General features: G+C 49.0%; 1 protein-coding gene across 3 annotated transcripts in view; it reads left to right on the top strand.

Annotated features, from left to right (window-relative positions):
* Positions 1 to 5,743, top strand: part of Arl1 (ADP ribosylation factor-like 1) — an 80,728-nt gene extending 74,985 nt beyond the window's left edge. For all 3 annotated transcript variants that reach the window (XM_068378505.1, XM_068378507.1, XM_068378508.1), the window contains exon 4: positions 3,982 to 5,743. In XM_068378505.1, the coding sequence (XP_068234606.1) occupies positions 3,982 to 4,191 (210 nt within the window). In that variant the 3' untranslated portion in view covers positions 4,192 to 5,743. The remainder of the gene's footprint in view (positions 1 to 3,981) is intronic.
* The last annotated feature ends 16,596 nt before the right edge of the window (positions 5,744 to 22,339 follow it).

Raw genomic sequence — 22,339 nt, 5'->3', positions numbered from 1 at the left:
TTGTTTTTTTTTATTTGGGATTGTAATGCAAGTGATACACAGTTTATCCCAGTTTCAGATCTTTTGTAGTATTTTCCCTTGTTATATTTATGGTTCTATAATAGCTGGGAGGATGACAATTATGACATGCCTCCACCTTTGGGCAATACAAGTTCAATCATATTTCGATAGTCATGAGCTTCACAATCTATTGATAAAACTTTATTCCTTTGTTAAACTTCATTAGTCCAGCAAATCCCCTTTCATTCTGTACTAATGGTAATTCTGGTCATTCACACACCCTATTGCCAAACTGAACCTAAACTCCCGATGTCAATCTAATATTAGCATTTCATTCAGTAAGAGTTCTGAAAGTAAGCTGCACGCTACAGGTTCAAATGCCTGACACAGACCCTCAAATTCTTTACATAATTTAGTTCCTTCTGCTGCTAAACCCTCGCATTCCACAATTCTACTGTAATCTCTCTGTAAGACGGCTAAATGGTGAGCCAGAAAATCCTAATATCCCTCCGCTTCTCATTAGTCTCATATTACTTATGTGGTTGGCATGTCATATTGTATGATTTCTTGAAAACTCTGATGGGCTTGACGAAGTTTCAACTAAAGTTTTACAACATAAGTTTTTATGGTATTTTAATTCAATAATCGTTTGGTCAGCTTTCTACACAAGGAAAGCACAGAGTTTAAGTATCCTCTGTGAATAGGACAGTATCTCATGGTGCCTATTAGCAATTATGTTACTAGTTAACATTTGTGGAAAATTAGAGTATACACTGCGCAGTGGTAACAGCGTAATTTTTGTCAAGGGTAATTACAGAGATAGAAGTCAACAGCCATATCATGTTGAAACGGCGCTTCTTGCCTAGTCAACAACTTAAGCATTGCCTGGTCTGGTCAGTTAAATAGAGGTTTTTTATTTATAGAGTAGACGATGATATGACATGTCATGCTCACTTACCAGCCAACTTAGTGATAAACCTGTTTAGTTTTTAATTTATTTAATTATCTTGCCTTCCTCATCGTTTGAACTAACCTAACTTCATTAGTCAGGTCTAGTTACTTAGGGTTCCTTCTGTAAGGGTTCAGAAGGTTCACTGCGCCTTGCAGAGTTCAGTCCCTCTCGTCGTCTCAGTGTGTCTACATTTTTCCTTCTGCAGCTCAATCATGCATTACTACAATACTATCTCACCTCTCGCTAAACTAAATGAATTTAAACAATTTTGCTTTAGTGTGGGAAATGGCATTTCACATAGCTGATGCCTTAAAATTGTTTGTTATTGGTGATGTTTCAGCTCAGTTGGTAGGTTGCATGACGTGATCACTCCAGATGATGGTGCGTTTTCATCACAGGTTTACTTCGGTGTGGTATTTTATTATTCTCGGGTTGTTAGTACCTTTACAAGTCTGGCTGTAATAAAAAAAAAATCTTATATTGGGTTTTCTGTACTTGCAATTCTGCTATTCGTGTTGCTTTATAGGACATCTAGATTATGATTCAGAGGACAGAGTATGGTAGATGGATCAGTATATACCACTTCTCAATAAAGCAAGTGTGTTTAAAGCAATATCTGTTTGTTTTGGAAAATGATATTTTTATTGTAGACCCTCTTCAAGTTTTTTGTTAATGGTGTGGTATCAGCACAAGTTACATCTCTTCGTCACTCCAGATAACAGGGCATTTTCTTTAGCTTGCAACCTAGGCCTGTTATTCTTCATGGATTTACTTTAGTGTTGTAATTTCTTACACTTAGGTTGTTAGTATCATTACGAGTAGAACTGTAAAAAGAAAAAAAAAATTATATTGGATTATCTGTATTTAGGTAACAATTACTGTACAGTTAAAAATGATAAAAGGTTAATTTTCTAATGCATTAAATGCATGAGCTGTAAATCCTTCTGGAGGTGCTTAGTTACTTCTAAATACCCCGGGAAATGCCGCTACATAAGCTTAACATTTTGGCCATAAGCCTCAGCCTATGCACAACACAAACATTCTAGATGTAAACAGGATCAATGTTTTTAGAAATCTTACGATAAACTAACTTTAATTTTTCTTCCAAGTATGCAGAGATAGTTGTAGCTCAACTATACAAAATGTAACTCAATTGGTTTATGTGGTGAATAAGACCAATAACTTCTCTTCTTGTAGCTCAGAAATAAACTTAGTTGTGGAATCAGAGTAAATAACTCAGGCCTGGACTACCCAGTTTTACCCCCAACTTAATTACGGCATCTACCCTATTCGGTAAAAGCTTAGCGTGCTGTTGGCTTTAGCTTCTGGTACATGCATAAATTAATTGAAAGAGTTGTCGATCAAGGTAGACCTTGGGGAACAATATAATCTTGGTGCTTCTACCTTCCTTAAGATTGAAAATGTTTTTATGACTATCTGCCTCCATTTTTGCATATCCTTTCACTAAAACTGGATAAAGACCTTACAGTAGAAATAGTTTTTTGTTCAGTAAGAGCCTTACAGTTGTATTTGTTCAAACACTGTAATAGAGGAAGTCCTATTTTTTCTGTGGGCTGAGGGGCCATAATTATCTACTTATTATAAGTGTTCTGACATTCCTTTTCAAAATTTGAACACAGAAGTACACAAGCAATTGGTTTAAAAAATCATCAGTGCTTGAGAGTGAAGGGACATAATATTTGGAGCACACCTACTTTCTTGATTTTTTGTTGTTAAAATATTTGTTTGGAAAAGATTTTGCAGCAGCTCAACGGTTTACCGAATTTACCCTTCTCCAACAATGTGGGAGTCCGCAATATGAACGTCAGGGGAAGTTCATAGAAATAATCAGAATTTTAAATATAGTAATAAAATTTCTTATTTCACCTGATGTTCATATACGTGCCACTCTCCTCCCAAATTGAAAGCTGTAATTTCCTATGTGACATCCTGGACTTCCTGTCACTTACTGCTTGGGGGTCTCCTGTCACTTACTGCTTGGGGGTCTATGCCTATGTTAAGGGTATTTATTGTTTGAACCAATAGAAAATGAGATAATTTTAAAATGTTAGGGGTAAGAAGCAATATGAACGTCATGTGAGTAAATTTCTTTATTAAAATTATAATTTTCCCACTACTATAGAAGTTCTATGAAAGCGTGTTAAAACTTTGAATACATGAATACAAAAATAACCATTTTATTACAAATCTAAGTTTTTACTTCTGAAATTCTATGCAAATGGTAAAAATTTTTAAATATTTTAAATTTGTCTTCATGTAGGCATCAAAGTAAATTAATAATCTGATCAAGATATTTTGGTTAAGGACTGTACTGTATAACATCTCTGAAACCCGTCAATAAATAACAGGATATATAAGGAAAATTAACCCAAGAGTTACAAATTGAAACATATCCATTCCAGTACTGAACTTTAATTACTGTATTCATATTAGAATGAAGGATACGTTGGAGCAGTTTTGACTCTTAGAATTGGTCACTTCTGTCTGACCCATGGATATTTAATGAATAGCCCATGTGACCCTATCCCCTATATATATGTACGTATAACTTTTGTTTAGACAGTATGTCAAAAATTTGATCCACAACAAATGTTAATTTTTGGAAACAGGTCAATGAAAGAAATTTTGTAGAATGTTCTTAATTTGCAACTTTAAGTTTTCAAAAATTATAGAATCTACTTAATTTGCAACTTACCCAATTATTTAGTTTTCAAAAAGTATAATTTTCTAAATAATATCTAAACTTCATTCAGACAAATATAGGAGGTTAAACCAAATATTAACGTGGTCATTAAAATTATTGGGTAGGTATGATATCCCTTCTCAATGATTATGTTTGATATCCCTTCTCAATGATTATGTTGCCACTGTTGTGTGTTTTTTTTTCTAAATAGTGCAATATGATTCAGTACTATCAGATTGCAATACATGCTACAGTACCCATTTTGTACTTTTTATATTTGAAATTTATTGCAGTATTAAGGTGCTTCTGTTGTAATATTTTTTAGGAAGAAGAACTGAAATCAGCTATATTAGTGGTTCTAGCCAACAAACAAGATATGGAAGGAGCTATGACAGTTGCTGAAGTCCATACAGCGCTTGGTTTGGATGCGTTAAGGACAAGAACTTTCCAGATTTTCAAAACTTCAGCTATTAAGGGTGAAGGTCTTGACCAATCTATGGACTGGTTAGCCAATGCTCTTGCCACTAGAAAATGAGATTTGGTTGCTATGTAATTGAGTCAGGGTGGGAAAGTTAGTTTAGAGAGGTTGTCGACTCTTGCTCCTCACGTGATTCCAAACTTTGCGGAGTTAACTAATGTGTCTTGTAGATATAGTTGCATTATCCTCACTGAAAACATTTTGAAGGCTGTTTTCTAGTCTGGAATTTTGAAAAAAATGATGTTAGTTTGGGATTTATTTGACAAGCAAGGATAAAAATGTGGTTTTCACTGTTCAATACAGTATATTTGTAAGTAATTTATACAGGCTTATGGAGCTTGTATATGAATGTGATTTTATATTTGCTGTATGTGACTGCTGTATTTTGTCTTGTATTTTTACCATGTAAAACGTAGTGAATGAATGAGTAATTTGCCATGAAAATATTTTTTCAAAGGAAACCTGTAGAGTCTATGGTGTGTCTTTACAGAAAATCATCCTAGAAATATGGTACAGTAATTATTTAAGGCATTTTTCTTTGATAAATAAGTTTAAAAGTTTCACTTTGACATGCTACTTATCTTTAAATTACAATTTTTTTTTAGGAAGGTACTAATTGAAGCATAAAGAAAAATAATTGTTGATATAAAGAGGTTTAAAATGGTCGGCTATTGTCATTCAATACAAGTTGTGTGCTATCATTCCCAGTTTTAAAATGAATTTTCATTTGTAGCTCTCTTGGAGTGTTACTTCAGTGCAGAGGGGAATACTATTATAAGAAATGGCAAGTTTATTGAGGAATATTGCTAGACTGATAAGTACAGTAGATGGTTTAGGTGAATTTTCTATGATGCTGTTAGAAATTTTGTGATTCACTACTGTTATGACGTGGAGTAACTAAACTACTCAAGATTGGGTAGATAGTGGAATTGGTGATGTTGCAAAACAAAAGAAATAGTACTTGCTTATCGCTGAGTAGGAAGTCGTTGAATAATTCCGTCAATAGGCCTTGGTTAATTCAAATTCTTATCACCCTTCCTGAAATACAACAATGAAAAATTGAATAATCTAAAAATTTCTTAACAAATGGTAACCCATTCTTTCTATTTATTAGTTGACCTCAATAGATTGAGTAATTATTTTGTAAAATAATTTATATTAGAAATTAGAGTTAATTCATACTTGTAATTTTCAAAGAATCCTACTAGATGTTGTCCCTTTCTTTTTGCACACATACAACCAACTGGAAATTAGTGGCACAAATTTGTCGTTGTGAAGGTGATAATTAAGAGATCATAATAATTCAACCTGATACTTTGTTATTTAGTTTAAGAACAGTTTTAATTCATTAGACCTAATACCATCCATATGAAATTAATTCTGTTGCTTCCTGTTTTCTCTAGTATAGTTAAGAAGTATGAATGTATACTGTACTCAAATATTTATTTAAAGGATTTTCCTAATTCTCGTCATTGTTCTTATGTGAACAGATAGCAAACTCGTACTTCTTCACTGTTAATTGTTTTAAAATTCTGATTGAATTACATATTTTTTTCTTGATGGGTTACTTCTCTTGACTGAATGAATATCTAAATAAAAGTGAAACATATTTTGTTTTTCCCAATATCCTTCTCTGTCTTGTTTTACCATAACTTAGCTAATATCATTGCCAAACAGGCTTGATGTTTAAGTATGGTTAGCATGACTTAGCGCATAAAATTTTAGAGCATAGGCGAGATTCCTCCTCACCTGTATGATTCAGGTTTCGAGAGATGTTCTTTTATGAAAACAACTTTGTTCCAACACAAATACATACCTTACGTTCTTTATTATGAATATACATAGTGCATAGGTGACAACACCTGTTCCGTTTGTCACCAGCGTTGGGGAAGGAGAAGCAACCCACCCACAGGCTCACTCGTACCTCTTTCACTTTTGACCTTGGCCGTGGTTAGAGACATGAGACTAATCTCGCATGTTGAGCGAATGCATTCACAAAATGATAGAAGGAATAATGATAAAAAAACCTCTGAAGAGGAAATCTGTTCCATTGGCAGACACGTGTGAAGCAATTTGGGTCTTTGCAAGTGCTGTTCATCCAATGTTTCAGCCTCACTTATTAGAAGCAGTTGATTTACGACCGATCGCCTGACTTGCTTAGTGATCAGGCGGCTGTATCTAGCAATTGGGCGTTTGTATTTAGCAAGCGTGTTGCTTTTTTTCAAGGAATCCAGTCTTTCTTTAGCCTTATGATTCTAGCGATTGGTTTCAGGTCACTTTTCCTAGTAATTGGGTCCCATTTTTCTATTAATCGGGTTTTTTTTTTTTCCCCCAAGCAATCGGGTTGCGTTTTTCCAAGTGAGCAGGTCGCACTTTTTTCCTAGAGAGTGGGTCGCTTCTTTCTAGTACAGTAATTGGGTCACTTTTTAGCGATACAGTTGCTCAAGTCTAGCATTCAGGTTGCTTCTTCTAGTGATTGGGTATGGTTGTTGCTTTCCCAGCAATCAGGTAGCTGCTTCTTAGTGATCGGTTCGCTTCTTCCTAGTAATCTTGAAGCTTGAGCTTAATTGTCGAAACGCTTGTACATAGTGATTTGGTCTCTTCTTCCTAACAATTTGGTCCCTTTTTCCTAGAAATTGAGTTACTTTCTAGTGATCATGTTGCTTTACGCTTTTATTAGCAATCAGATTGCTTCTTCCTAGCAATCAAAGCTTGATTCTATTGGTCAGCTCGGGTTGCTTATTTAGCAATCAAGTCGCTTCTTCCTAGCTATCGAGTCGCTTCTTCCTAGCTATCGAGTCGCTTCTTCCTAGTGATCGAGTCGCTTCTTTCAAGCAATCAGGCCGCTTCTACAAAGCTATCAAGCCAATTCTACATAGCCATAGGGTTGCTCCTTCCTAGAGATCAAAGCTTGATTCTTTGGCTCGGGTCGCTTTTCTAGCCCTCGAGTCTCTTCTTCCTAGCTTTCGGGTCGCTTCTTTCTAGCGATTGGGTCGCTTCTTCGTAATGATGGGGTTGCTCATTCCTAGCGATCAGGTTACTTCTTCCTTGCGATCGGGTTGCATTTTTGGGCTGCTTCTACATGGCGATAGGGTCGCTTCGCCCTTGCGATTGGGTCGCTCCTTCCTAGCAATCAAAGCTCAATTCTTCATCTCGGGTTGCTTTTCTAGCCATCAACTCGCCTCTTCTTAGCAATCAGATGGCCCCATCGTGGCGACCGGGCTCGGGTGGCCTCTCGTGGCGACCGGGCTTGGGTGGCCTCTCGTGGCGACTGGGCTCGGGTGGCCTCTCGTGGCGACCGGGCTCGGGTGGCCCCTAGTGGCGACAGGGGTTGGGTGGCCCACTAAGGGCGACTGGGCTCGGGTGTCCCCCTCGTGGCGACGCAGCCCCCTCGAGGCGACAGGGCCTTTGAAGCGACCGGGCTTGGGTGGCACCATCGTGGCGACGGGCTCAGTTGGCCCCTCATGGCGACCGGGCTTGGGTGGCACCTTCGTGGCGACAGGGCTCGGGTGGCCTCCTAGCGGCGACCGGGCTAGGGTGGCTCCCTCGTGGAAATCGGGCTTGCGTGGCCCCCTGTGGCGACCAGGCTTGAGTCGCCCCTTGTAGCGACCAATTTGGGTCGCCATCACGTGGCAACAGCGCCCATGTGGCCCCATCGTGGCGACCAGGCTCGGGTGGCCCCATTGTGGGGACTGGGTCCGGGTGGCCCCCTCGTGGCGGATGGGCTTAGGTGGACCGGGCTCAGGTGCCCCACTCATGGCGACCAAGCTGGGGTGGCCCCGTCGTGGCGACTGGGTCAGGGTGGCACCCTCGTGGTGACCGGGCTTAGGTGGCACCCTTGTGGTGACCGGGCTTAGGTGGCACCCTCGTGGCGACTGAGCTCGGGTGGCACCTTCGTAGCGACTGGGCTCAGGTGGCACCTTCGTGGCGACCGCGCGTGTGTGGCCCTCTCGTGGCGACTGGGCTCAGTTGGCTCCCTCGTGGCGACCAGGCTCAGTTGGCTCCCTCGTGGCGACCGGGCTCAGGTGGCACCCTCCTGGCAACCGGGCTCAGGTGGCACCCTCGTGGCGACTGGGCTCAGGTAGCACCTTCATGGCGACCGGGCTCAGGTGGCACCTTCGTGGCGACCGGGCTTGTATGGCCCTTCGTCGCGACTGGGCTTTTATGGCCCTTCATCGCGACCGGGCTTATATGGCCCCCACGTGGCGACCGGGCTCAGGTGGTTGGCCCCATCTTGGCGACGGGGCTTGGGTGGCGCCATCATGGCAACCAGGCTCGAGAGGTCAAATCGCGGCGACTGGGTCTGGAGGGCCCCATCGTGGCGACCGGTCTTGGGTGGCACCCTCATGGCAACTGGGCTCAGGTAGCCTGCTGGTGGCAAACGGGCTTGAGTGGTCCTCTCGTGGCGACCGGGCTCGGGTGGCCCCCTTGTGGCGACCAGGCTCGGGTGCCTTGTTCATGGCGGACGGGTCCGGGCTCGGGTGGCCCCCTTGTCGGGTCGCCTACCCGTACCAACTGGGCCCTGGTGGCGACCAGGCTCGGGTGGCCCCATCGTGGCGACTGGGTCTGGGTGACCTTGTGGCGACTGGGCCAGGGTGGCCCCCTCGAGGTAACCGGGCTCTGGTGGCTCCATCATGGCAACTGGGCTTAGGTGGCACCCTCAAGGTGACCGAGCTCAGGTTGCACCCTCATGGTGACTGGGCTCAGGTGGCACCTTCATGGCGACCGGGCTCTGTTGGGCCCCTCGTGGCGTCCAGGCTCGGGTGGCCCCCTCGTGGGTACCAGGCTTGGGTGGCCCCCTTGAGGGGACCAAGCTCGGGTGGCCCGGTCATTGCGACTGGGTCAGGGTGGCCCTGTCATGGCGGCACCCTTGTGGCGACCGTGCTCAGGTGGCACCTTCGTGGCGACTGGGCTCGGGTGCCACCTTCGTGGCGACTGGGCTCTGGTGGCACCTTCGTGGCGACTGGGCTCGGGTGGCACCTTCGTGGCGGCCGGGGTCAGGTGGCACCTTCGTGGTGACCAAGCTCAGGTGGCACCTTCGTGGCGACCAAGCTCGGGTGGCCCCCTTGTGGCGACCAGGCTCAGATGGCCCTATCGTGGCGAATGGGCTCAGGTGGCCCAATCGTGGTGACTGATTCCGGGCGGCCCCCTGATGGCGACCGGGCTTGTGTGGCCCCCTCATGGCGAACGGGCTCAGGTGGCCCCTCGTGGCAACCGTGCTCGGGTGGCCCCCTCGTGGCGACCGGGCTTGGGTATCCCCTTGTGGCAACTGGGCTTGGGTTGCCCCTCTTGGTGACTGGGCTTGAGTCTCCCCTCGCGCCGACTGGTTCGGGTCACCTTCCCGTGGGAACCGGGCTCGGATGGCCCCATCTTGGCGACGGGGCTTGGGTGGTCCCATCATGGCAACCAAGCTCAAGTGTCCCCATCATGGCGACTGGGTCCGGGTGGCTCCTCGTGGCAACCGATCTCGGGTGGCACCCTCGTGGCGACCGGGCTCAGGTAGCCCACTGGTGGCCACCAGGCTTGAGTAGTCCCCTTGTGGCGACCAGGCTCGGGTGGTCCCCTCATGGTGACCAGGCTAGGGTAGCCCTCTCGCGACGACCGGGCTCGGGTGGCCCCCTTGTGACGATCGGGCTTGGGTGGCCCCTTCTTGGCAACCGGGCTCGGGTGGCCCCCTCTTGGCGACCGGGCTCGGGTGGTCCCCTTGTGGTGACCAGGGTCAGGTGGCAACCTTGTGGCGACCGGGGTTGGGTGGCAACCTCGTAGCGTCCGGGCTTGGGTGGCAACCTCGTAGCGACCGGGCTAGGGTGGCACCATCATGGTGACCGGGCTCGGGTGGCACCCTTGTGGTGACCGGGCTCGGGTGGAACCCTCGTGGCGACTGGGCTTGGTTGGCCCCTCTTGCTGACCCAGTCTCTTTGTGGCAACCTGGCCCCCTCGAGGTGACCAGCGCCCCTCGTGGCGAACCGGCCAGCTCGAGGCGACCTAGCTCCTCGTGGCGACAGGGCATGGGTGGCCCGTCGAGGCTACCGTGATAAGGTGGCCCCTTGTGGCGACCGGGTTCGGGTGGCCCCTCGTGGTGACTGGGCTCGGGTGGCCCATAGTGGCGAACATGCTCGGGTGGCCCCTCAAGGTGACCGAGGTTGGGTGGCCCCCTTGTGGAGACTGGGCTTGGGTGAACCCCTTGTGGTGGCCGGGCTCGGGTGGCGGCCCCATGGCGGCTGGGCTCGGGTGGCCCCATTCGTGGCGGTCGGGCTCGAGTACCCCCCTCGTGACGACCAGGCTCGTGTGGTCCCCTTTTGGTGATCAGGGTCAGGTGGCAACCTCGTGGTAACCGGGATTGGGTGGTAACCTCATGGCGACCGGGCTCGGGTGGCACCCTTGTGGTGACCGGGCTCGGGTGGCACCCTCATGGCGACCGGGCTTGGGTTGCCCTCTTACTGACACAGTCTCCTTGTGGCAACCCAGCACCCTTGAGGTGACCCGCCCCCCTCTTAGCGACCAGGCCCCCTCGTGGCAACTGGGCTTGTATGGCCCCCTCATGGCTACCGGGGTTGGGTGGCCCCCTTGTGGTGACTGGGCTTGGGTGGCCCCTTTGTGGTGGCCGGGCTCGGGTGGCGCCCTCATGGTGGCCGGACTCGGGTGGCCCCCTCGTGGCGGCCGGGCTTGAGTACCCCCTCGTGACGACCAGGCTTGAGTATCCCCTCGTGACGACTAGGCTCGTGTGGTCCCCTTTATGGCGACCAAGTTCGGAGGGCCCCCTCGTGGCAATTGGGTTTGGGTGGCCCCCTCGTGGCGACCGGGCTTGGGTGGCCCCCTCGTGGTGACCCGGCTTGGGTGGCCCCCTTGTGGCGACCGGGCTTGGGTGGCCCCCTCGTGGCGATTGGGTTTGGGTGGCCCCCTTGTGGCGACTGGGCTTGGGTGGCCCCCTCGTGGCGATTGGGTTTGGGTGGCCCCCTCGTGGTGACCGGGCTTGGGTGGGCCCTCGTAGTGACCAGGCTTGGGTGGCCCCCTTGTGGCCCGCCCGCTCGTGGCGACTGGGCATGGGAGGCCCCCTCAAGGCTACCGGGCTTGGGTGGGCCATTGTGGCGACTGGGTTTGGGTGGCCCCCTTGTGGCGACTGGGCTTGGGTGGCCCCCTTGTGGCAAACAGGCTTGGGTGGCCCCTCAAGGTGACCAAGGTTGGGGGGCCCACTCGTGGCGACCAGGCTTGGGTGGCCCCCTTGTGGCGACTGAGCTTGGGTGGCCCCCTTGTGGCGGCCGGGCTTGGGTGGCCCCCTCGTGGCGGCCGGGCTCGGGTGGTCCCCTGGTCGCGGCCAGGATCGGGTGGCCCCTTCAACAGGGCTCAGGTGGCCCTTTCGAACGGGCTCAGGTGGCCCCTCCAACCGGGTTCGGTGGCCCCCTCATGGCGATGGGTTCGGGTTGCCTTTTCCTGGCGACCAGGCTCAGGTGGCCTTCTCATGGCGACCGGGCTCGGGTGGGCCCCTCGTGGCGACTGGGCTCAGGTGGCCCCCTCGTGGCGACCGGGCTTAGATGGCCCCTTCGTGGCGACCAGGCTAAGTTGGCCCCTCGTGGCAACCGTGCTCGGGTGGCCCCCTCATGGCGACTAGGCTTGGGTATCCCCTTGTGGCAACTGGGCTTGGGTTGCCCATCTTGGTGACTGGGCTTGAGTCTCCCCTCGCGCCGACTGGTTCGGGTCACCTTCCCGTGGCAACCGGGCTCGGATGGCCCCATCTTGGCGACGGGGCTTGGGTGGCCCCATCATGGCAACCAAGCTCAAGTGTCCCCATCATGGCGACTGGGTCCGGGTGGCTCCTCGTGGTAACCGGTCTCGGGTGGCACCCTCGTGGCGACCGGGCTCAGGTAGCCCACTGGTGGCCACCAGGCTTGAGTGGTCCCCTCGTGGCGACCAGGCTCGGGTGGTCCCCTCATGGTGACCAGGCTAGGGTAGCCCTCTCGCGACGACCGGGCTCGGGTGGCCCCCTTGTGACGATCGGGCTTGGGTGGCCACCTCTTGGCAACCGGGCTCGGGTGGCCCCCTCTTGGCGACCGGGCTCGGGTGGTCCCCTTGTGGTGACCAGGGTCAGGTGGCAACCTCGTGGCGACCGGGGTTGGGTGGCAACCTCGTAGCAACCGGGCTTGGGTGGCAACCTCGTAGCGACCGGGCTTGGGTGGCACCATCATGGTGACCGGGCTCGGGTGGCACCCTTGTGGTGACCAGGGTCAGGTGGCAACCTCGTGGCAACCGGGGTTGGGTGGCAACCTCGTAGCAACCGGGCTTGGGTGGCAACCTCGTAGCGACCGGGCTTGGGTGGCACCATCATGGTGACCGGGCTCGGGTGGCACCCTTGTGGTGACCGGGCTCAGGTGGAACCCTCGTGAAGACTGGGCTTGGTTGGCCCCTCTTGCTGACCCAGTCTCCTTGTGGCAACCCGGCCCCCTCGAGGTGACCAGCGCCCCTCTTGCTGACCCAGTCTCCTTGTGGCAACCCGGCCCCCTCGAGGTGACCAGCGCCCCTCGTGGCGAACCGGCCAGCTCGAGGCGACAGGGCATGGGTGGTCCCTCAAGGCTACTGGGCTTAGGTGGCCCCTTGTGGCGACCGGGTTCGGGTGGCCCCTCGTGGTGACTGGGCTCGGGTGGCCCATAGTGGCAAACATGCTCGGGTGGCCCATAGTGGCGAACATGCTCAGTGGCGAACATGCTCAGGTGGCCCCTCAAGGTGACCGAGGTTGGGTGGCCCCCTTGTGGAGACTGGGCTTGGGTGAACCTCTTGTGGTGGCCGGGCTCGGGTGGCGGCCCCCATGGCGGCTGGGCTCGGGTGGCCCCCTTCGTGGCGGTCAGGCTCGAGTACCCTCTCGTGACGACCAGGCTCGTGTGGTCCCCTTTTGGTGATCAGGGTCAGGTGGCAACCTTGTGGCAACCGGGATTGGGTGGTAACCTTGTGGCGACCGGGCTTGGGTGGCCCCCTCGTGGTGACCCGGCTTGGGTGGCCCCCTCGTGGCGACCGGGCTTGGGTGGCCCCCTCGTGGCGATTGGGTTTGGGTGGCCCCCTTGTGGCGACTGGGCTTGGGTGGCCCCCTCGTGGCGATTGGGTTTGGGTGGCCCCCTCGTGGTGACCGGGCTTGGGTGGGCCCTCGTAGTGACCAGGCTTGGGTGGCCCCCTTGTGGCCCGCCCGCTCGTGGCGACTGGGCATGGGAGGCCCCCTCAAGGCTACCGGGCTTGGGTGGGCCATTGTGGCGACTGGGTTTGGGTGGCCCCCTTGTGGCGACTGGGCTTGGGTGGCTCCCTTGTGGCGAACAGGCTTGGGTGGCCCCTCCAGGTGACCAAGGTTGGGGGACCCACTCGTGGCGACCAGGCTTGGGTGGCCCCCTTGTGGCGACTGAGCTTGGGTGGCCCCCTTGTGGCGGCCGGGCTTGGGTGGCCCCCTCGTGGCGGCCGGGCTTGATTGCCCCCTCATGGCGGCTGGGCTCGGGTGGTCCCCTGGTCGCGGCCAGGATCGGGTGGCCCCTTCAACAGGGCTCAGGTGGCCCTTTCGAACGGGCTCAGGTGGCCCCTCCAACCGGGTTCGGTGGCCCCCTCATGGCGATGGGTTCGGGTTGCCTTTTCCTGGCGACCAGGCTCAGGTGGCCCTCTCATGGCGACCGGGCTCGGGTGGGCCCCTCGTGGCGACTGGGCTCAGGTGGCCCCCTCGTGGCGACCGGGCTTAGATGGCCCCTTCGTGGCGACCAGGCTAAGTTGGCCCCTCGTGGCAACCGTGCTCGGGTGGCCCCCTCATGGCGACTAGGCTTGGGTATCCCCTTGTGGCAACTGGGCTTGGGTTGCCCATCTTGGTGACTGGGCTTGAGTCTCCCCTCGCACCGACTGGTTCGGGTCACCTTCCCGTGGCAACCGGGCTCGGATGGCCCCATCTTGGCGACGGGGCTTGGGTGGCCCCATCATGGCAACCAAGCTCAAGTGTCCCCATCATGGCGACTGGGTCCGGGTGGCTCCTCGTGGTAACCGGTCTCGGGTGGCACCCTCGTGGCGACCGGGCTCAGGTAGCCCACTGGTGGCCACCAGGCTTGAGTGGTCCCCTCGTGGCGACCAGGCTCGGGTGGTCCCCTCATGGTGACCAGGCTAGGGTAGCCCTCTCGCGACGACCGGGCTCGGGTGGCCCCCTTGTGACGATCGGGCTTGGGTGGCCACCTCTTGGCAACCGGGCTCGGGTGGCCCCCTCTTGGCGACCGGGCTCGGGTGGTCCCCTTGTGGTGACCAGGGTCAGGTGGCAACCTCGTGGCGACCGGGGTTGGGTGGCAACCTCGTAGCAACCGGGCTTGGGTGGCAACCTCGTAGCGACCGGGCTTGGGTGGCACCATCATGGTGACTGGGCTCGGGTGGCACCCTTGTGGTGACCAGGGTCAGGTGGCAACCTCGTGGCGACCGGGGTTGGGTGGCAACCTCGTAGCAACCGGGCTTGGGTGGCAACCTCGTAGCGACCGGGCTTGGGTGGCACCATCATGGTGACCGGGCTCGGGTGGCACCCTTGTGGTGACCAGGCTCAGGTGGAACCCTTCGTGAAGACTGGGCTTGGTTGGCCCCTCTTGCTGACCCAGTCTCCTTGTGGCAACCCGGCCCCCTCGAGGTGACCAGCGCCCCTCGTGGCGAACCGGCCAGCTCGAGGCGACAGGGCATGGGTGGTCCCTCGAGGCTACTGGGCTTAGGTGGCCCCTTGTGGCGACCAGGTTCGGGTGGCCCCTCGTGGTGACTGGGCTCGGGTGGCCCATAGTGGCAAACATGCTCGGGTGGCCCTTAGTGGCGAACATGCTCAGGTGGCCCCTCAAGGTGACCGAGGTTGGGTGGCCCCCTTGTGGAGACTGGGCTTGGGTGAACCTCTTGTGGTGGCCGGGCTCGGGTGGCAGCCCCCATGGCGGCTGGGCTTGGGTGGCCCCCTTCGTGGCGGTCGGGCTCGAGTACCCTCTCGTGACCACCAGGCTCGTGTGGTCCCCTTTTGGTGATCAGGGTCAGGTGGCAACCGGGATTGGGTGGTAACCTCATGGCGACCGGGCTCGGGTGGCACACTTGTGGTGACCGGACTCGGGTGGCACCCTCATGGCGACCGGGCTTGGGTTGCCCTCTTACTGACCCAGTCTCCTTGTGGAAACCCGGCACCCTTGAGGTGACCCGCCCCCCTCGAAGCGACCCGGCCCCTTCGTGGATCTTGCCCACGAATCAAGCACTTGCTTGTCAGCACGGACAGAAGAACTTTTCTGTTATGCAAGCACTACTAATGTGGCGTATGGAAGAGACAATTTACTATCATTACCCACTACCTAAAGATGCACACACAGGACCCTATTTTGATAGCCCATGTGGTAGCTGCACAGAGAGTAATGTAGCTATCTCAACTCCTCATAGGACTATTAGCAGTTGTTCTTGGATAGAGGTTATGGTGTTAGTCTGGGATAAATGCAAATGAAATAACTGGCCCTTTTCAGTTCTTCCATTCTCTTGGGGCACAGCATCCGACGACTGTGTCAACTGCATCTGTTCGACTGCAGGTACAATATGCCCCATACTGCTGGTAGCTAGAATATATACAACCCCAATATCCTTGCAAGGGGAGTTAAGATGTCTGGTCCCTTTTATGTGTTTTCACAAACCCTGCAAAATATACTTAGGCCATGACAATCACAGTTAAAGTCTTATGCTCACAATTACTTTTGCACAGACCATTAATCCACTGGTATTGTCAAGCCATCGGTTTTCGAGGTGTCAGGATCTCTCGCGTTATCATGCAGCTATCCTGGGTCAATAAGGTTTAGCCAGATGAAGGGACTTCCACCCACCTAAGAGGCAAGTTTCCATAGTAAAGAATAAAAAGTTTGTATTTGTGTTGGAACAAATTATAAATTTGGAAGTAATTTTTATTTTTCCTAACTATACAAACCGAGTTCTTTACTCCTACCTTAACCCCATCAAGTATCCATGTAAAGTCCCGGGTATGAATAGGGGGGAGGGTGCTTCGCCCCGCTACCACTCATAACAACTGGACTGATTGTCGACACCTTTTTGAAAGTTTCATAGCCTTATGCCAGCTTGCGCTAACAGCTATATCCGTAGTAAAGAACTCTGGTTTTTATTGTTAGGATAATACCAATTACTTGAGAATTTGTCATTTTGTACCTCTTGAAATGACCGTTCTGGAGGTTAGGAGCCCATCCAAGACAAATGAAAAACCTTTCATAGTTCAGTAGACATTGTCATATGCTTTGGGAGTTTGTCCCAATAATTAACAAAATTGGATAAGTGACTAATATCATATTGTACATCCTATACCTGAACATTTATTGTGTTCAACAACAGCTAACAGTAATTCCATACAACTTTTAACCTAAACTAAACTAAAATTTGTCTAGCCTTCAAAATATAGAATTTTTATTAGCAGAATGCAGTGTCTAAAGATTAGCTTTACAAGAACCAAAATAGTAATTAAGCTGATAGGCAAAGATAATTCAAATATATCAGGCTTTGATTACTTTGCTTATGAATCTAACACCAGAGAAGGAGAGTAGAGAAGTCAACTCTGACCTAATGCAAGCACAATAAGAGAAAAAAGTAACAAGACTTACTATAGGTATTGCTGGACTGGATGACATCAGTATTATGAAGGAAAGCCACCATAAAATGCTGGTACAGTACCTTCCATTTCCAAAAAGCCAATACTCGGATACTCTGTTGAGGATTTTCCATGTTAGGTACCTTACATTACTTCAGGGTCATAGCAGCATTTCTTTATACCCTATCCCCCCCCCAATTCCTACTTTCTTTTCTCTTTCATGCTGGATTGGATTATACAATAATTCTTAGGCCACAGGCCCTGCGACTGTTTTAGTCATTCAGCGCCATAATAAATTTCTAATTTGGTTGAAATCTTAATAGTCATTCAGTGCCATAATAAATATTCAATTTTGTTGAAATCTTCAAAGTATCCTAAAAACCACATTCTCTCATAACTGTAAGACATTCACACAATTGAAATAATTTTATTGGAAAGTATATATAAAATTTCATTAAAAATAAAAATTTTAGTAAGACTAATTATTTCTATACTCACTTGATGTTAATTTTGTTTCATCTCCTGAAGCCCATTGTTTCATCTATAGAAACTAGGTTTAATCGACACAGCTGTAAAATTTTCAAGATTTTTCAATTTTCCCATTTTCTTTCGCTTCAAACAATACAAACCCTTGTCAGAGGCAGAGCACCCTAGTGGTAAATGGTAGAAGCCCAGGTTGTTGCACAGGGAAATTTAGCTTTCTGTTTCAAAGTTGACATTATCCCTCCTCTTGATAATATGAGTCAGTGGGGATTTATATGAACATCATTCGAGTATAGAACTAAATTTTTAAATTGAAATATTAATTATTTCCTTGAACTACCCTTGATGTTAATATTTCTGACTCCCACACGTTGTTAGCGGTGGGACGCAATTGAAAGAAATGAGAGGAATAAATTTTAGTAATGCAATAATGTAAAGGTTAGAAACCTGGTCTAGATTATTTGTCTAACTTACTTTGATAGACTGTAAGAATTAGGGTTTTAAATAGTGGATTCTAGAATGTTTACTCAAGTACAGTAATCAAAAATACAGAATATACTGTAGATCAGCTTTTCAAGATGGTCTTTTGCAAACATCTACTTGGTAAGCGTTTGAGTTGCTGCTAGAAACTTTTCCAAAGAAATAATTATACAAAAAATGGGGAATTAGCTGTGCTACCCATATTATACCCGTTCATTCTCAAGCATTGATAATTTTTGGGCTTAATTCCTTTTGCACTTTTGTGAACAAATTTTAACAAGGAATGTCAGAACATTTTTAGTTAGTGGGAAATTATGGGCCCTCAACCCACAGAACAAATTAGGGATTCTACCGTATTGTACCATATACTGTATCTAGATGCTAATCTAGTTGGGGGGAACGCGAAGGCTGCTTTCCCTTGGTCCTTTTTGGACTCCATCCAGTCTCCCATCATCTTAAGAGCTCTTTTCGACGATCGAGACAGAACCATTCTGGTAAACAGAGACTTCTTCGCCGTTTTCCCAAGCGTGAATTCAGATGGAGGCGAACGTGGAGCAACGGGATCAAAAGACTCTGGGAACTCATCGTTGAAGACTTTCATGAGTTTCAAATCCACTAAAAGACGAAACGACTTAAGAGTCTCCTCCTTCTGATAACTCCTCAAAAAGTTTGACAGGGAAAGGTGATCATCAATTTCTTCTTCTGACAAAGCCCCTTGATGCTCTGTGAAACACTCGCGATCCACGCGATCAGAGCTAAAGAGTGCTTGATCTCGACTCTTGATTTAATTAATATCATCCTGAAGTGCGAAGCTCGCATCCTTAAAGTCATAAGTCCTTTCTTGACTTTCATGTAAGGAAGCTCAACGTTCAGTGTCACGCTCGACATCGCGTCCAACTTGGCGCTCGACGCGTATTACTTGACGCTTGACGCTCGACACCGCGTATCGCTTGACGCTCGACACCGCGTATCACTTGACGCTTGACACTCGACGTCCTGCATGGCTGCTCGACGTCGCGTCCTGGAGGACGCTCGACCTCACGTCTCGCTGGACGTTCGACGTCCTGGATCATAGGACGCTCGACGTCACGACTAGTGGAACGCTCAACGTCACGCTTTGCTGGACGATCTAGAACACGTCCTGAAGAACGTTCAATGCTACATAAAGAAGGACGCTCGACGCCTCGCTCTGGAGGACGCTCGACATCGCGTCTTGCTGGACGTTCAAAAGCACTTCCTGTAGGACGTTCACCATCACTTCTACTGTATTAGGACGTTCGGCGCCTCACTTTGTAGGACGCTCGACTTCCTGAATGGCTGGACGTTCAACGTTACATGTTGTAGTACGTTTAATGTCACGTTTACCAGGACGCTCAGCGCTACGCGCTGTTGAACACTCAATGCGTTTGGTCACTTGACACTCACTATCACGACTGGCTGCTTGACGCCTGGCGTCACGTTTGCGTTCGGGGTCCAGATTATGCCCACTTTCCTTATAAGGAACAGTCTTAGGACATGTAACGGGGGAGACGTCCAACCGTTCGTCTTCAAGAGTCTCACGACTCACCGCCTTGCGCTGCTTGACGTCCAGAAAGGAAGCTTCCTGACACTCAGGATCTAGGCACGCTACCCTTTTACTGTCTGTAGCTTGGTAGCTTTGCATAAACGACGAAAGTCTTTGCTGCATCTCTTGCAGCATATTAAGATTCGGGTCAACTATTGATACAGGTGACGTTACGTCAATTACAGGTTCGCTCTCCACGCCTCTCAAAGAACGCTCAGAGCGTCCAGAGGGCGATAACCAATCTGATAGTGGAGGAGGAGCATGAACCGAGGTCATGCCCGGTTCAGACAACTGCCCAACAACTGGATGATTCTTTACAGAATCCAACGTCCTAGCAGGACGTTTGGCAGGCGAGCTCTCTTTGGTGGAAGGAAAATGCTCTGGACTGCTCCAATGGCTACAACCAGAAACTTGCAGTGTCCTGGTAGGACGCTGGTTGACATTGTCCAATTTCCTGTTAAGAGGTCTAGACGCTTGACGCCAGCCTCTTTTAGGAACTGCGTCATCCGAGGATGAAGAAATCACCTTAACCTCACCTTTCCTATGGTGAGGGCGAACGTCCTGGGAAACGTCAACAGGAACGCTCGAGGGGACATCTGCTCGGGAGCTAAAGCCTCTCGTTTCCTTTCGTCGTTCGACATTCCTTCTCCCAGGGGTTGGGGAGCTTGGAAGAGGTCTAAGACTAGGAGAACGACAAGCCCGAGCAGGCGCACCCTCCACTGCACTAAATACGTTCACTGCTCTTCTCGCAATGTCACCTTTTAGCTGCTTAACGTCGGACATTAATTGCGTCCTGTCCGCAGCGATAGATTCAACCTTTGCGCCCAACGTTTGAATAGCCATTATCATATCTTTAAGCGCAGGCTCATTCTTACACCCACTCACACACACACTGAAAGTTAAAGGGGGGATGGCCATTTTGAAAAATTTGTAAGCGAGATAAACAAGCAAGGGTCAAAATATCAAAATCCAAACATAAATCAAGAGTATCCAATAAAAAATCCAATCAAGCGAGAGTCAAAACCAAATTATTGTACATCACCAAAATAACAGCAATAATATCAGATAATTAGCGAGGAGAATATCCACCAATGTTGCCGCTAGCGGCGGCAGGGAAGATATTAGGAATCATGGAATGGTTCCAAGGTACCTCACTAGGGGCGCACAGGTGGTACACCTGGCTATCCAATCGGCGATGGCGAGAGTTTTGAATTCTCTGCCGTGACGTCAGGGACGTAAGTTATATATATAACTACCAGGTAAGTCTTATATTTAAATATCCAATATGATGTTTGTCTTTTTTTCACAGCCCAACTAGTAATGGTAATAAAACCCTGAATGAAAGAAGTTATCACACTAAACCTCTGATGAATTAGAGGCTGAGCTTGTAAGTGAATGAAAAGTAAATGTTAGCCAGAGTGAACTAGAGATGTAATCTAACAGCCGAGCTTATCTTACATCAATAGCAAAAAATCTTAAAGAGCATTTACGATAATAAACACCAATTACCAAATAAAAAGATAGTTTAAAAACAGTTGCTTTAGGGAAAGGTAGGATATAGAGATCTAGTCACAGTACCAATCACTTCTTTCTCATAATCTAGATGTCATATAGAGGGACTAGAATTGTGAAAATTCAAGTACAGAAAATCCAGTATAATATTTATATCTTTTTACATCCAGACTCGTAAAGATATTAAAAACACAAGAGTAAGAAATTTCCACAGTAAAGTAAACCCGGGGTAAATTAGAGGCTAAGCTTGTATGTAAACTTAAAATACTATCAACCAGAGTGATTACGTGCTCCAACCTACGAACTAAGCTGAAACATCACCATTATCAAACATTTTAAAAGAATAAAGGATTATGAAACACCATTTCCTAAACTAAAACAATATTCTTTAAACTCACTTTAGCAAAAGGTGGGATATAAGGATCCATCTACCCAATTCAGCATTTGCAGTAAAACAAGGGTTAAGCTCAAGAAGAAATAAAGTAAATTAGGAAATCGAGACTCTGAGAGGTATTCGACTCTGTAAGGCACAGTGAACATTAAGAATCCTTACTGAAGGAACAGTAAGTTATTAGATCTGACTAATGAAGTTAGGTTAGTTCAAACAACCGTAAAGGCAAGTCAACCTTACCACCCACAAGAGAAAGCTCACTGGCCTTTGAGAATAACAAAGAAAGTTAAATAAGTTATAAAACTAAAACGGTGGATCACTAACTTAGCTGGTAATAGAGCATGATGTATCATATCATATTATCCTCTCTTTAAACTCATCCGAGTACTAACCAGATCCATCATTGCCTAACTCGCTGACTGGATGAGGAGCAGAGTTTTTAACGTAGTTCAGCCATTGACATCCCTCTCTGTAATTCCCCTTAAAAAAAATTACTTCCATTGGCCGTTATGAGCCTCGCAAGACAACTGTTCTGTTACCAGCCCTCGGACTTCACAGACTCGATCACTCGCAATATAGAGAATCATATAACCTATCAAATAAAAATTACATGTTCGTTGTTTTGCTACAAGTACTCTCGCAGCTTGATTTCAAACCAACCCTACTCCTTTGTACTTATCCTGCTTTGTGCTGCTTCCCTCACCTCCCAACACAACATCTCGTCTCTAGTTGACTCGGCCTCACTCTTGCTGTGTGAGTCCTTGCATGTGCATCTCTCGAATCATTCCGAAATATTTTGCCCCACTTTTGCCTTGTCTTTGTTCAGGATCAGAGCTCCCAAGAGAGATACTTCGACTTCCTCAAGTTCTGCTAAAGCTAAACGCCAGAAGGAGGTCATGACGCAAGAGGGGAAGTAAAAGTTTTGATAAGTGCAACGAAGGGATGAAGTATGCAGTGTGAAGGTTGTGTCCAAGGGCACGATAAATATGGAAAATACCCATTTTTTTGTGGATCAAGAACCAGCATTGTAAGAATGATCGCAGTTGACTTACTTACTATCCGGGGAAAAGCCAAGTCTCTACTCCTCATTTCATGGGTGATGATCCTCAGCCATCCATCAGCCAAGATGCTGCAATCCCACAGACACCTTTCCAAGCCAGCAAAAGCTGGGTTTCTAAAT

Source organism: Palaemon carinicauda, chromosome 8 (assembly GCF_036898095.1).
Source record: "Palaemon carinicauda isolate YSFRI2023 chromosome 8, ASM3689809v2, whole genome shotgun sequence".
Classification (NCBI taxonomy): Eukaryota; Metazoa; Arthropoda; class Malacostraca; order Decapoda; family Palaemonidae; genus Palaemon; species Palaemon carinicauda.
The sequence above is the reverse complement of the archived record's forward strand: the minus strand, read 5'-3'. Positions and strand labels throughout refer to the sequence as shown.